Raw genomic sequence first — 15,675 nt, 5'->3', positions numbered from 1 at the left:
CCATGTTTTTTGGATGTAGCTAGATTGATTAAGAAAAAAGCAGACTGGGGAAAAGCACTGGCTGGAGTTATGCTATACTTTTGTCTAATTGTCTTTTTCTTTTCAATCCTCACTCCCTCCCTTGAGACCCTGTTGACTGACTAAGCTGGCTTGGTCACACTCTCATGAGCTGCCTGCTTTGACTTGACTCGCAGGCTTCCCTTGAAACTTTGGTAGAAAGTTCCATGACTTTGTAATACTTGCACTCTGCATACCTGTAAAGCCAGTGTCCTGTTGTGATGCCAAGTTGTAGCTCCAGCTTGGGCAGTAGCCGATGGATTCCTGGACAACAGCTAACACAGCCTCTGGGTGCCTTGGCAGCTGATCCCAGGAAAAAACCCTTCTCTGGATGGTCCTGTGCAAGCAAGATATAGCTGTGAGTGTTTTGCAAGAGTTTACAATTCTGCAGCCTTGAGCCTACAGTGGTTTGGTCAGTTCTGGAAATCCCCTCAAAGCATCTCTCTTATTGTCCTACTTAAAGTCACCTGGGTTCCTTTCAGCAATGTTGATCTCTTTAACAGTCATGTCGTCCTTGTCTGCAAAATGGACTCCTGGTCACCATGCACACTTATCAAATCTTCCTCTCTGCTTTTACTCCAGATTCTTACTATAAATGCATCTAAGAGTTACTAGTCTCATGCCACTTCCTGAAGGCTACACTGTCACGAAATCTCCTCTGCAAAACCCTAGCCGAGTGCTTCTCAACCTTCCTAATGCCTCCACTCTTTAATACAGCTCCTTATGTCCTGCTGACCCTCAACCAGAAAACGATTTCTGTTGCTACTCCATAACTGTAACTTGGCTATTGTTATGAATCATAGTATAAGTATCTGTGTTTTCCAATGGTCTCGGGTGACTTCTGTGAAAAGATCAATCAACGCCCAAGAGGGTCAAACCCTACAGATTGAGAACCACTGCCTTAGTCTGTTGTCTTTAAGTTCAGACTTACACAAAGTTTTGGGATGTGGACAAAACATTTATTTATTTGACAGAACATAACATGAATGGCCTTTAGTCTAATTCTTGATAGAGTTTTCACTCCCATTTGAAACTTGAATCTGACCTTTCCCACCCGCATCCTATCAGCATCCTTGTGTGTGTGTCTGTGGAGGTGGGGGTAGGGATGGAGGGGGAGCCTCCTCTGTACTACACAAAGAAACTCTCTAGGAAGGCAAAAATAACCTGCAAGGCAGTTTTGTTTTGTTTTGTTTTGTTTTGTTTTTTGAATTTTTTTTCTGCAGAAGGGATATGCCATTGACCCAGCTGGGCTAGCAAGCACAGTGGGGCAGGAAACTTTTATTCTAAAGCAGGGGGTGACTGTCTCTCATCCCAGTGGTGGGGGCTCTTCTTCATAATCTGTCATGAGGGAGAGGGCTGTGGTAAGGGAATCCAGAATCAAGAAAGGCCAGGGACTGGGCAAACACAGGCATATCACAAGATGATGGAGGTTTGTGAATACCGGTCCTTCTTGAGCTAGCTACTTCTGATTAAAACAAAACAAAACAACAAACAACAAACAAAACCAACCAACCAAAATGCCAATCACTCACACTCGTCTGAGCTCCTAGCAGAATCTCCTTTTAAGCTGACCCTGCAGCATTCTAGAACTTCTCCAGCACACAGGCTCCCAATTCTCCCAAAGTCCTAAAATTAGTTCCAAAGGCTTTGAAATTAAATGTTCAGGTTGCATCCTAGCGATGACCAGACACCTCTAATACCAATCTTCTGTATTGGTTGATTTCACGTTGCTAAGACAAAATATCTGTGAGATATCTTGCGATAGGGAGGATTTATTTTGGCTACAGTTCCAGAGAGTTCAGTCCATCTTGGCCAGCTCCACTGTATCTGGTTCCAAGATTAAGCATTATGGTAGCAGAGGCATGGGCAGCAGCTACTCACATCAAGGTGGATAGAAATCAGAGCAAGAGACAGAGAGGAGCGAAGAACGAGATAACCTTCCAAGAGCTGCTCTTGCCCTTTTCTCTCACTAGAGCCTTCCTCCTAGACTTTCCAGAACCTTTGACGATAGCACCTGCAGCCCGGAGCAAAACTTCAAAGTCTGAGTTCAGATGAGTTCATTTTGTTTATACCACTTTTGTATTAATTACTAGTTAATTAATGGCAGCATGGAGTTGCTTCTGTCCTCAATGGTTTAGGGTCCCCAGTGAAAGACACATGCCCTAAGCAGCACAATAGCCAGGCGACTGCCTAACCTCCATGCTGGCAGATTCTGTCTCCCACCGATAATTCCACGTTACTACTTATTAACTTCTACGTTCCATCTTGGCTGCTCCAGACCCGTTTGTGCAGCCCTCGGGGCCGCTCCAGACCCGTTTGTGCAGCCCTCGGGGCCGCTCCAGACCCGTTTGTGCAGCCCTCGGGGCCGCGCTTTCTCAGCCCAGAGTCCAAGGAGCTCTCCTTGCTTCTCTACCCCATGGCGGCTTCTGTCTCTCCCCTATCCACACTCTCCTAAAGTATGACCTTTCTCCTTCTTCCTCTTCTCCCAGTCTCAAGGCCAGGAATCTTAAAGTCTGGCCTATGTCTGTCCTCTCCAGCTATTGGCTGTTGGTATCTTTATTTACCAATCAGAACTAACTGGGGGCAGGGTCCAAGAAGCTACGTGTAGACACTCTCCTGCAAACAGGTTTTTGGGGGACAGAAATTAGCATTAGAATACAAGCAGCTACATACCCTAGCAATAGTGAGAGAGCTAACACTGAGGAAGTCAGTGACTCACCTGATGGCACAAAGCCAGAGAAGGACAACTTGGCCTCGACCCATGTCTTCCAACTACAAAGACAGGAGTGCTGTCATTGATACACCTTGTCTGTGGTTTGTAGAGAAGCGCTCTTTATGTATGGCCCTGTGAGAATAAACCTACCTTTTAAGTAGAAAGTGTTCAACATCTTCAGAGTTGTGTGGTGTCTATATTCACAGTGGCATCTCCAGCTATTGGCTATTTTAGCATTTTCTGATCTGATAATCTGATTTCATACAAATAGGCCATCCATCCACTGACAAAGGAGAAAGTACACCAGTCACAGACCCTGCAAAGATGATCGATAGCATGTATATGAGTCCATTTCATTGATTCCGGGATAACTGAAGCTACCGTGATTGCTACTCTTACTTGTCATCTTCATCTGGAATTAACTAGAACACAAAAGTGGAGGGGCATACTTGTGAAGGGGGAGATCTATTTCTAATTTGGATCTTTGAGGTGGAAAGATACACCTTAAAAAAAAAACTTTTAATTGACTCTTTATGAGTTTAACACTGTGCACCCCAGTCCCACTCATCTCCCCTTCCTCTCACATCTGCCCTTCCCTCCTGAAACCTCCCCACAAAGTAACACGCGCACGCACGCACACACACACACACACACACACACACACGAGAGAGAGAGAGAGAGAGAGAGAGAGTAAAAGTAATTTCACTGCAGAAGCTATAGTATGTTACAGTGTATCCCACAGCACATCTCTCTGTGCACACATCTTCACTAGTTCATTGCAATGAGCCTTTGGTCTGGTTTGAGGTCTCTGGTTTCTGTGACACCATCAATATTGGACCCTCATCAGGACTCCTCCCAGTTATCCTGTTGCCCCGTGTTGTGGAGATCCTGAAACTTTGGATCTGCAGGACAGGCCCTTTGACAAATCCCAACTGTTCAGAGATGATACAGATTTGGGGTGGGCCAACTTAGAACCCTGGATCTGGGCCTGGGTGGTAGCTGAGCTGGTCAGCCTGCAGGCTCTCCCTTATCCACACCACCAGGGTGAGCTCTCCAGCACTGCTTTGGCTAAGTCACCACTGTCAGGAGGCAGAGTCAACTCTCCTGCCTTCTGGGTGGCTCACTCACAGGAATGCCTCCGACGCAGCTCCACTGTGCTGCCCAGTCAAGGTGCGAGCCCACTCTCCATTTGCCCGTGTGCTGCAGCCTGTTCCGGGCTGGGCCAGCTCTCCCTCCTCTCACACTCTCGGAGCAGGCTCACCTGTGCCTTCGCCCTCCGGGCCAGCTGTGTGCAGCCCAGGCAAGGTGGAGGACCAGCCCTCCTGAGTGCTATAGTCAGTACTGAACTTTAGTATGTCTGTTTGTGACTTGTGCAGTTGTACCTCTTGTCATCACAAGGTCACTGGCTCTTTGCAGACAAGCATCTGAATATTATGGCTCCTGTCACATAGGGTCTTGCATAGCCTGTGATGGAATTAAATCTCACTGAAATTGCCTAAGTCTTCACACAGGCAAATGGCAACCAAAGATCCACAAAATTCCTCAACAATCATTGTGTGGAAAAATAGCACCTACTGCCATAGCAAAAGGGAATGTCACAGGTGAGAAGTGGCTCATAAAAGCACCTCGAAGCATGCAGACATCACAAATAAACAGTGCTCAGGTTCTCACAGCACGCAGACCTCACAAAGGAACAGAGCCCACCTGTAAGGGACACCTGGATGATGCCCTGGTGGCACTGAGATGAAACTGCATGGGCTCTTAAGGGAGGTGAAGTTTACAAAGGAAAGGACTGTGGTGGACATGAACATATGTGGTCACTCTGAAGAGCTTTGGTGTTTGCAACAAGGAAAGAAGAGAGAGAAAGGAGAGCCAAGCAGGTAAGAAATAGCCAAATACTATGCTGGGATGGGGTGGGATAAATAGAGATACGCAAATGTCCCCAAGAATCATCAGTGAGAAAAAAGCCACCACGTAGGGGAACAAGAGCACTCCTGGGCCAGCAGGGAGAAGCCATTTCTTAGGTTCCCTTAAGAGGCAGTGCACAGTGACCTATATGTCTCTACTTCCCAGAATAAAGCCTTTTTGTTGTTGTTTTGTTTTGTTTTTTGAGACAGGGTTTCTCTGTGTAGCCCTGGCTGTCCTGGAACTCACTCTGTCGACCAGGCTGGCCTCGAACTCAGAAATCCGCCTGCCTCTGCCTCCCAAGTGCTGGGCTAAAAGGCATGTGCCACCACTGCTCTATTCTAAAGCTAGAATAAAGCCTTATTGAAGCAACAGGGGGAAACCTGAAAAACTAAGTACTTAACCAGACACCTTTAATTCCAGCACTTGGGAGACAGAGAAAGGCAGGCAGATCCCTGTGAGTTCAAGGCCAGCCTGCTCTGCAGAGTGAGTTCCAGGACAGCTATGGCTACACAGAGAAACCCTGTCTTAAAAAAAAAAAAAAAAAAAACAGAAAGACACTAAGCACTTAATTTTAGCAATGAAAATACTACTATTTCTATTTTGTTTTATAGCAATTTGGAAGTTTCACACAACTCCAATATGTTAATGACTGGTTGCAATTGTCTGTTAACAATCTTATTTAGGTTCCCAAACTTTAGCAGAAATAAGGTAGGGGGCATGAAGGAGACAGGTACACCAGACAGAGACTCCGTGGAAGTCATGACACAAACAAATCGGGCAATGAAGAGGAGTTTACACTTGTTATTATGTTGTTAAAAGAGTTAAGGGAAAGCAATAAGAAACTTAGCGGTTTCTTATTCTCTTATTCGCTCATGTTTCCCACACGGCACCTAATATAACTTGCAGTAATTTTGCTAGCTCACTTAATAGTTTACCTTCACGTATCCCTTTAGAATGTAAGCCCTGTGAGATGCAAATTGGATGTTTCTTATTGTGTAAGTTCCAGGGGTTGGTGTGGCCTCTAGCTCACTTTAGGGAGAACTCCATACACTTAAGTGCCTGACTGAGCATGCTCCATGCAGGGGGCGTAGACATGGGAGCAGGAATCAGCGTAGCGATGAGGAAGCAACAGAAAGCTGGAAGAGGAATGGAGGATAAGACAGGACACACGTTTAGGTTAGGGAGGAGGAGGTGGTGTGGATGTCTCAGGGAGGGTGAGACCTGAGTTGGGCAGTGCTTGAGAACCCTACTATATGGCTGAAAGACTTCAGCAAAAAAAAGGCTTGAGAGCAGAGCAAGGCCCATTGGCCACTGTTTTAGAACTTGGGACAGATGCAGAGAGATGGGGTAAATAAGGAGGGACGCAGTAGTTCAAAGCCCACTGGAGACAGGTTGAGAGCAGTTACCAGAACAACAGCAAAAAGAGCGATGGAAAGACCAGCTAGGGGAGCTTTGGCTTTTCAGAGAAATGTACTGCTGATGTGAACAGCAACCCAGCAAGGGCTTCAGGGGCTCAGTACGTTGACCTCATTCTCATTCTTCTGCCTCCTGCTAACCTAGTCCATAAACCAAGTGTAAGCAAAATCTGGAGAGCAAGCATGTCAGTAAAGGTGGTCTGTTTCAGTCACACTGGACACAAAGTAGTGTGGGAAAGAAGGGGAGGAGCTAAAGGAACCAATCAGCCTAATTCCTCTTCCTTCAGCACAACACCTAGTAGTCTTGTTTCTGAAAGGAAGAAGGGGAAGAAGTATGTGCCAACACAGAACACTCATGGAATTTCATCAGCTACCATAGTCTTACATGATGCCAGTGTGGTCAGATTTCTACATAAAAATAAAATACCACCCACTGTAAGTACTCTTCATATAGGAGGAGATGGGAAAACATCTAATTTTTAGCTAATTAATAGAAAGTTTCTATCATTCCTTTCCTTATAGCAGCTGTTCTTAAGGCCTAGGGAAAAATTCTTAGGTTGTAAGATTTCTGGGCAAATATGTCAATTTAAAGACTTTCTGTACAAGACTCTATGAATGAAAAGCATTTGAGTAGAAAAGCACATGCTTTATACCTAAGATACAGAGAAAAGGGCATTGGAAATGACAAAGAGGTCACGGAACAGCTGAAACACATGGAGAAATGGACAGGCTCTGCAGATAAAATGAAACATCAGCCCATGACCCCAACCTGGCTCTTTGAAAAAAGAAAAGACCAAGTGTATAAGGTAGACCAGTAATCCCTGATGAGACCAGCTTGTCAATCCCAACAATAGACATACACATGGCTCTCATAAGCTTTTAGCCCAGTGAGGGAATTTGTATGATAGTAATTCCTGCGTGATGGATCAGCCTTAAAGGAGGGCACCATTTTGTCCTTCTGATATCTTAAAGCACTATTGCCAGATGCTACCTTAATGACTGACATGTGCCAGAGCCAGCAAGGTAGAGAGAAACATGGTTGAAGCAGACAAGATAGAAATGGATGAAAAGGAGTCAAGGTGGTAGAGAGGTGTGATGTGAGCTGTAGATTTCATTCTTCAAACCATGCCAAGCCATCAACAACAGAAGAATGCCCAAGCTGATGTTCTGTTTTTTAATTCATGTCGCTGGAAGAGAGAAAACAAATAGTTGTAGAGAGGACATTTGTAAATTATTAAAATAATTTGTTGGAGAGATCATCACAGCTCAGGAAAGAGTCTAGCCATTTGAGCAATGAGAAGATTCAGCCATTGTTTGAGAGTCCACTTAGAGAATTTCTGGCACATCCAATATGAGCCTGGATCAGAGGAAGCCATAACTGATGCTATCTGTTCCTGAATGCTGCTTGACATCATAGAAAGACTTACAAGTTTTAGTGATAAATATTCTTCCAGTCATACTCAACTTCCAGGAGGTTGGCCCAAAACAAATGCAACTCAAAAATTTGCTCAAATCAGTGCCCTGGAACTCATTTGGAAGAGGAAGGCAAACATCTTCAGCAACAGCTATCTTAGTCACTATTCCGCTGTTGTGACGAGACTCCATGGCCAAGGCAACTAATAAAAGAAAGCATTTAATCGGTGCTTGCTTTCAGTTCCAGGGGCTTAGTCTCCATCATGGAGAAGAGTCTGGTGGGAGGCACACAGGCAGGCGGAGCACTGACGTGCTTATATCTTGTAAGGTATCAGCAATCGCTGACTACTTATATCTTATAAGAAGGTTGGAGCCAGAGAAAGCAAGGCTGGGCATGATGTGAGTTTTTAAAACCTCAAAGGCCACCTCCAATGACACACTCCTTTAAGGTCATATCCTCAAAACAGTTCTGCCAGCTATGGAACCAAGCATCCAAATTCACCAGTCTGTGCCCATAATTTTCATTCAAACCACAGCTTCATCTTATCTGAAAATAATGACAGTTTGCTAGTCCATAAAGCTGTCTGCTGCTGCATCCTCTCTCCACGTTTGCAGAGCAAGGACAGAAGCAGTAACTTCTCTTGTTCATGAAGGAGGAACAGGCCATAACAGGCTCACTGCTTACCACCCCATGCTGTGGAAGGCTGGCAAAGGCAGGTCACTGGCAAGTGACCTAAGGAAGAGACTCGTGGCACCAGATAGTAGAAGAAAACACTCTAGACAGTCTCTAACTTTGTCTACCTAGTGACTTTGACCTTCTATGAAAAGATATACACAATTAAGAAATTCCCTTCTCCCTAGTGGCTTTCTGTCCTGGTATCATGTCTCCTAATCTAATCTTTGTTTTTTCTCTGGCTCTCTCTTTCTCCTCGGTATCACAGTATGGACTTTGAAAATCCACAGTTTCTCTTTGTGTGTTTCATAATATCCTTCCCATTTTCTGGTACAAAAGCCTTGTATAAATGATATTTCCACTTGTCAGAGAGACTTGCCCACCCAAACATAGTGCATTACTTTCTTCTCAGGAAGACTGAGGCATGCCCTCCCTAGAAGGGAAGCAATTCACTATGTTCACAAAACATTTCCTCATATGTCTCTGATTGCTTCTATAAAATGAAACCCATTTTATCCATAAAATAGATTGTGGGGTGTGTATGTGTGTGTGTATGTGTGTGCGCACGCGCACGCACACGCGTGCACACACACACACACGCATGCTAGCTTTAAAGCACTACAAAAAATATCAGAAGCAGTCATTTTAAAAGGGGATAAAGTCTATTGCTACATAGTATCAGAAACATGGTATCAGAACTTAAGTTCCTGGCCAATTGGGTCAACTGTATTTGGGCTTGTGGCTAGGCACTTGTCATAGTGTGTGAGTACATGATTGGCAATGTCACTTACCTCATGCCCAAGAGGCAAAGACAAGAGAAGCAGAAGGGTCTTCCATGCAGTTATCTCCTTCAATTGTATACCATTTGATGTGAAAAGCCCCACCAGGCCTAAAGGCTACACCACCTCTCAATAACCATTGTCCTGAAAACTAAGCCTTTAATGTATGCTTGCAGGGGTAGGGAGAGAGTTCAGAGGGTAAGAGTGTTTAGTATAAATGCATGAGGTTCTGAGTTTGATTCCCCAGCACCTGTGTAAAAAACCAAGTGTGGCCACACAAGGCTGTAAGCTCCATGAGGTGAGGCACAAAGATCAAAGAATTAATAGAGCAGGCTGGAGAGATGGCTCAGTGGTTAAGAGCACTGATTGCTCTTCTGAAGGTCCTGAGTTCAATTCCCAGCAACCACATGGTGACTCACAACCATCTGTAATGGGATCCGATGCCCTCTTCTGGTGTGTCTGAAAACAGCTACAGTGTACTCATATAAATATAATAAATAAATCTTTTTTTAAAAAAAAGAATTAATAGAGCTTCTTGGCCAGCCTAGCTCCAGGTTCAGTGACAGACTCTGTCTCAAATAATAAGGCAGAGACTGGTAGAGCAGAACACCTAATATCCATCTCTAGCTTTCACGTGCATGGCCATACACACACACAACACACACACACACAGTACATGCACACACAGTACACACACACACACACATATACACATACACACATACAAAACCACAGGCCTCTGGAGACAAACTTAAAGGTACAATACTATAGCTACCTAATTTTTATGAGTCAAGCATGAAGCCATGAGAATGATTGGGTAATGATGATGATGATGATATTGATGATGATGATGATATTGTTGAAGATAATGATATTAAAGGGAGAAAAATTACAAGACAGAAGATTTATGATATTCATGTGTTTATTGAAGCCCAAGATATCTTGTTTCCATAGTTATTATCATAAATATTATTTGCCTTATACTCAAATATCAATATCAGATAATGTTTCTATAAATAAATTTATATTAATAAACTGACATAAATAAAATGTATACTTATAATAAATAAAGTTACATATATAAAGTATTTGTTATGGAAATGAAGTTACACAGGCTTTTTTTCTAAAGGAATAAGAAGTAATCTCCTTTGTGGAAATAAAATTTTTTTAAAAAATACATATTTTTCTGTTGTATCATCAATGACAATTAAATATTGTCAATGAATCCTTGTGGTTAACAAGTCTACCTCTAGTCTCGTGGATAACGACATTAATTTTCTTTTTCAACTGAACCAGGTTTCATATGAAATCTTCTAACGATGGTGGAGTTCAGCTTCTCACTTTCCTTTAGTAAAAAAGTCCATTCAGGAGTCTTATTGTTCTTTTTAATAGACAGGAAGGACCAGTTGTTCATTTTCTAGCTTCTCTTGCTTAGACGCAAGCATTTCTCAGGGACATAAATAGCAGATCCAGTTCTCCAATCGCTTTGATCTCTCCACTCTCTCCAAGCTATGAAAATATGAACACAAACCGATTTGAGCGCATGTATCATTTTCTAAGGTGGTACTAATTAGAAAGAGATGGTGTCATTCACTTGCTGAGCACCAAAACCAACTATCAGCCTTCTCTAAAAGATTAATAATCAACATAATGCATTTTTAGCATGAGCATAATATGGTTTGCCAAAGTCCTTAAAATCATGCCTTTCTGACATAAGGACACACCACAGGCATCTATATTACTTGCATTTCACACCCTCAAAGCTGTTGATGGACCTATTAATCTGCCTTGTTGAACCTTGCACAATGCACACATAGATCAATTATCACACCGTATCCCACATTACACAATCATTTGTTAATTAAAAGTAAATATAGTGGGGGTTGAAGAAAAAGATTTGCTCAACTCCTAACCATGCTAAGCAGCAGAAAGCCGTACTGAGACCTGGAGATGTTAAGTGCTAAGCCAGCAGGGCTTGACCTGTCCCGTAGCCCTCCACCTGACCATGATCAACTGTTAATGAGCACTCAATTCAGAAGCCTTGACTCAAAGACCCACATATGAACCCACGTGGTCAGGCTTTGCCTGTGCTCGCTTTCTTAACAAAAGAAGAAAAAAAAAGACAAACAACAGGTTTCCATTTTTAATCAAGAGGAGGTCCAGAGTGTCTGTTCCATTGCTTAAACTAGTAAAGCTCCAGATAGGAGTCATTACATCCCTTCATTCCTCCTCCATTGCAGGGTAAAAAAGGGGTGAAGCCCTCAGCCTCAATGGAGAGACAAAAACCCAGATTCAAAAGGCAAAGCACATCCCTGTGCCACCCTTGTTCTAGATTGCTCAGAGAAAAATCCTCTCATGGAGGATTTGTAGTTTTTCAAATCTTCTACATTCTGGTCTCCTTTCCCTTCCGGCCTTCCTCTTACATGCTGCCTTCACAGACTTCCTTTGTGATGATGCCCAAGCATGCTATTTTGTATCTTAAAGACTCCTCACCCTATGAAACTTTGTAGCTTAGCTTCCCTGGCTTTTCTCCATTCTCCCTCATGAGCCCTCCCTCCACTGTCCCTACTTAACACCTGTCCTGGTCTTCTTCCCAGGTCAGGGAGCTCTGCCTATCGGATTTCTCTATATAACATTCCTCCCCCCATTGGTGCTTTTTCTAAAGCTACAGGAGCGAACCTACACACTCTCCCATGTGGCAGTGTGATGTAAAAGTCAAAGTTGACTGAAAGTGGAATATAGACTTTTAAGAAAAAACATTTCCTACAGAGATCACATCTCCTGTGAGATCTTTCTCACACATGCTTCATCTTTCCAAAGACAAAGTAAATGAATAATAACCTTTTACATAGGCATTTGGAAATGTGTGCCTTTGGCATGCTAACACCCAAGCCCAGATGTCGAGCTAACAAACCCTCTAACAAGAACTGGCAGAGCACTGAAAAGCTACAGAGCCAGGAACACCCAAAAGAAAACAGTTGTGTTTATCAGACTACGCCCAAGAAGAAGAAGAGAATATTTAGGTTCGATGGAAGAAGGAGATCAGGGTAGATATGTTACTGATAACTCCATCAACCCGAGCCTTCCTGTTTCTGAGTACTTAAGCACACCCACTTGCAAAGAGCCTCACTTTCTCTGCTGTCAGCTATGCCTCTGGCTTCAGGGTGAGTCAGATTTGCTGACCTGAGCCTCCTGCTACCCTGATCTCTTCCCCAAAGAGGCCACACAGCGATGTTGTTTGCTATAAAGTCATACAATAGCTCACAGTAGATAGGTGCTCACTAGTGGCTTGATCAAGGTGTGAAGGGAAAAAAGGAAGAAATGAAGGCAAAAAGTAAGAAAAGGATTCCCAACTCATACTTCCATGGCACTATAATTAATCCATGACTGATATTTTTACTCTATTAAAACCAGGTCAAATAAATTAAGATGTTATTCACCCTTGTGTTTAATCTTAAATAGGTAGCTATTAGGCACTATATTTTAATTAAGATAATAGGTATTAATACCAGTGATTCTAAATATTCATCCTATATGTAAATCCAGCTCTTTTGTTGTTGTTCTGGATCAATTTCAGAGCATTAGTTTAATGAGCTCAAAAATCACATCAAGTAAATTTGTGCCCAGCTTTCTAGTTTTCAATGCATGCTTCCTTAGTTTATATGAGTCGGTGGGAACTGGCTTTCCCAAATAATTAATCAAGCTAAAATAATTACATGTGGCTGCTCGGCGAGTGCAGAGCTGGGACTCGAGAATGCTGCCTTCCAGCATTGGCCCTGCCACAAGCCATCCTCCGAGCACATACTCATGGGACTGGCTGAGCTGTTTTCTGCCAGCTCTAGAATTTGTGACTTACAAATTTAGATACAGATTGAAAGATCTATAGGTCCAGCTAGACCCATGTGCAGCTAACCAAGTAATGGACCAGACAGTGGACAAATCAAGTAAAATGTTACAAAGTAGAAGAGACTGGGAAGCAGAGAAAGAAACCCCCGCTTCTCCTATCAATGGCTTAGTATTAGAGCTTGTCAGTAGTACCTTTTTCACTGTTTCCTTCAGCCTTCTTACATTCTTCTGGATGTGCTGGTCATCACCGCTGATGTGCTGCAAAATAAAAGCAGACTCACTAACAGAATCTTGTCCAGTTGAAGCCCAATACCTCAGTGTATATGAGGCACATGACCATTCACCTGGAATGGAGGCGTTCAGTCATTTTTGCCCACAGTGACCTAGATTTCACGTTGACCTAGATTCTCTGAGCTCTTTTGTTCTCTGGGACACTGAAATCCAGGTCCCTCCTTTACAGAAGAGCTGTCCTCGTCTTTGGGGAATCCTACTGAGGTTTCCACCAGTAGCAAGAAAGGTAGAAATGAAACCTGAGCTGAACCTCATCAAAGATGGGAGTGTAGCACAATAGATGAGCATAAAGTTTCTCATGAAAAGTAGTGCCTTCCTTAAACGCCAGGTCTCCCTCAGTCTACCCATTCCTCACGGATAGTTTGGGGTGTTGGGAGGCATCCAACTCACATGCTGATTTTTCTTAACTTTCCATCACATCGAAAAGGGCTTAAGTCTGCACACCCCTGACCATGAGGCCTTTCCTTTTCCTTCTTTCCCTTCAAGGTTAGCTCTGTGCCATTCCCTCTCCACAACTATCTCTCTTCCCACAAGTACTTGTACTCAGTGGGTCTCCCCCTCACAAGTACTTGTACTCAGTGGATCTGTTTCCATATCTAGGCCTTTTTTCTTACAGTTCCCAACATCTTTCTCATCCTACAAAACTTGAGTAGCTTTCTTTCCACAGGTAAAACAAATAAGGCTTCACTCATACAAACTCAGAGTATTACTCAACTGAAGCCAAAGCGATCACTTTATGACCTATTTCAAGTGGCCTCGGATGGTGGTGTTGCTGAGGCCCTCCTCACTCTCATGAAGAGAAAGAGGGCAGGACCACAGGTTCTGACTGGAATAGAAGAGGAAGAGAGAGGAGCATAGGAAGACTGAGCCAGACTTACACAGGGGCTCAGCTGATTGCTGAGCTTGGTCATGAAGGGTACCACCTCCTGCATGTAGGGCTGGAATCTGTCTGACTGGGGGAGCAGAACATCTTCAAGGGTGAAGTTGAGCACCTGCTTCATCAGGTAGCATTGATCCTTAGCCTGCAGGTAGACAAGGAACAGCAGGGGTCATATTACAGAACATTCTCAGAGGATCCACCAGCTACGGCAGCTAACCCTGAGCAAATCCTCTTCCTGCTAGTCACAATGAGAACTTACATTGACTCCTCGGAACAGTTTCTCCCCGATGAGCCGGACATCTGTGTTGTTATCTGCTAGACTGGCCTGGAAGAGAGAAAATCCTAAGTGCCTGGATGACAAGGAGGTGGAAGAAAACCATGTAAGTAGAGATGTATGTCCCCCATGGGTCTCAGGAGTAGCCAAGAGAGTATGAGTTCAGAAAAGAGCACAGAGAGATGAAAAGTATTACAGTAATAGGTGGCTTTTTAAATGCTCCTCTGTAGATAAAATTCAGTATATGCATCCTAAAGGCCAAAATAGGAAAAGGTCCTGAGACCTTGAAAATCAGAAATAGAAAAAGATCTGGTCCTTAAAGAGTCTCTAAAGAGACATAGAAAACATAGGTAGAGAGACCTACAGAGAAAAAGTGCCCCTGAAGAGTTTACAAGTGCTTCAAAGACAATGGCAAGAGCTACTTGAATCCCAAGTAGGTATGGAGAGAGAGAGAGAGAGAGAGAGAGAGAGAGAGAGAGAGAGAGAGAGAGAGAGAGAGAGAGAGATGCAGCTGTACCTCCTTGGCCAGCATAAAGGTGCGGTTGACGATGTACGGTTGCTGGAAATTGGATGCCTCAAGTTTGCATTGGGAGTTGATGGGCAGCGCATCTGCCTCCTGGGCCCACAGGGCAATGAGAAGCAGGCAGCTGGCAGCCCAAGTCCCCATAAGGGAAAAGCTCATAGATTTCTGCAGGACAGCCATCACGGATCCCACAAGTGTCAACAATTGATAACTGGGAGGAGAACCTGTTAGCAAGAGAGCAAGAGGCGAAAACGTGAGGGGAACATGTTCGTTGGAGAGCATGGCAGCAAGCAGATAGTTCTCTGCACCAGTCTGAGTGCTCACCTGTTCAGGTGTCTGCTTGTGATAGGAGAGGCAGAAGTTGCTGCTTTTATAGCCATCAGGACACCAGGGTTTTTTTGGTATTGTGAACAATATGACATCAGACATTATCTAATTTCCAGTCCTGTCTTCTGAGAAGTACCTAACCACCATAGGAGGCCACAAGACGCCACCTCCAAGCCTTCCCACCTTGAGATGCGAAGTCTTCCCTAAAACGTCACTGTTAGGGCTGAGTTAGGTGCTTTTGCACACAAATCCCAGAAATCTTCTAAACTCTACATGGTTTTCAAAGAAAGCAATGGCTTTGCCGTAGTAGATTCTGATTGAGTAGAACAGCCTTTGATCTCCCGTAGCTACTGAGTCAGCATCTTGGTCACGGACTCATTTTCCCACCAGCTTCATAGATTCTTATCTCTTTAGAAGTGACCAGAAATAAAAGACCCATGCCCTATATTCTGTGCTTTCAAATAAGTAATAGTGAAAACTTGGAGATCATTTCAATTTTTAAAATAATTACATCTCATTTTTTTTTTTAGTATATGGAATCCTAAACTATAACTAGCTTTAAAAAAAATAAGTGTT

General features: G+C 43.6%; 1 protein-coding gene across 1 annotated transcript; it reads right to left on the bottom strand.

The window, feature by feature from the left end:
• Window positions 1–9,871: 9,871 nt before the first annotated feature.
• Il22 (interleukin 22) lies at window positions 9,872–14,995 on the bottom strand. The gene is made up of 5 exons (XM_031349677.1): window positions 14,767–14,995; window positions 14,235–14,300; window positions 13,974–14,117; window positions 12,997–13,062; window positions 9,872–10,467 (listed from the first exon to the last, which is right to left on the bottom strand). The coding sequence occupies exons 1-5, from the start codon at window positions 14,950–14,952 to the stop codon at window positions 10,390–10,392; spliced, it is 540 nt and encodes a 179-aa protein (XP_031205537.1). The 5' UTR covers window positions 14,953–14,995; the 3' UTR covers window positions 9,872–10,389.
• Window positions 14,996–15,675: the final 680 nt, after the last annotated feature.

This window comes from Mastomys coucha, unplaced genomic scaffold (assembly GCF_008632895.1).
Source record: "Mastomys coucha isolate ucsf_1 unplaced genomic scaffold, UCSF_Mcou_1 pScaffold4, whole genome shotgun sequence".
NCBI classification, from domain to species: Eukaryota; Metazoa; Chordata; class Mammalia; order Rodentia; family Muridae; genus Mastomys; species Mastomys coucha.
The sequence above is the reverse complement of the archived record's forward strand: the minus strand, read 5'-3'. Positions and strand labels throughout refer to the sequence as shown.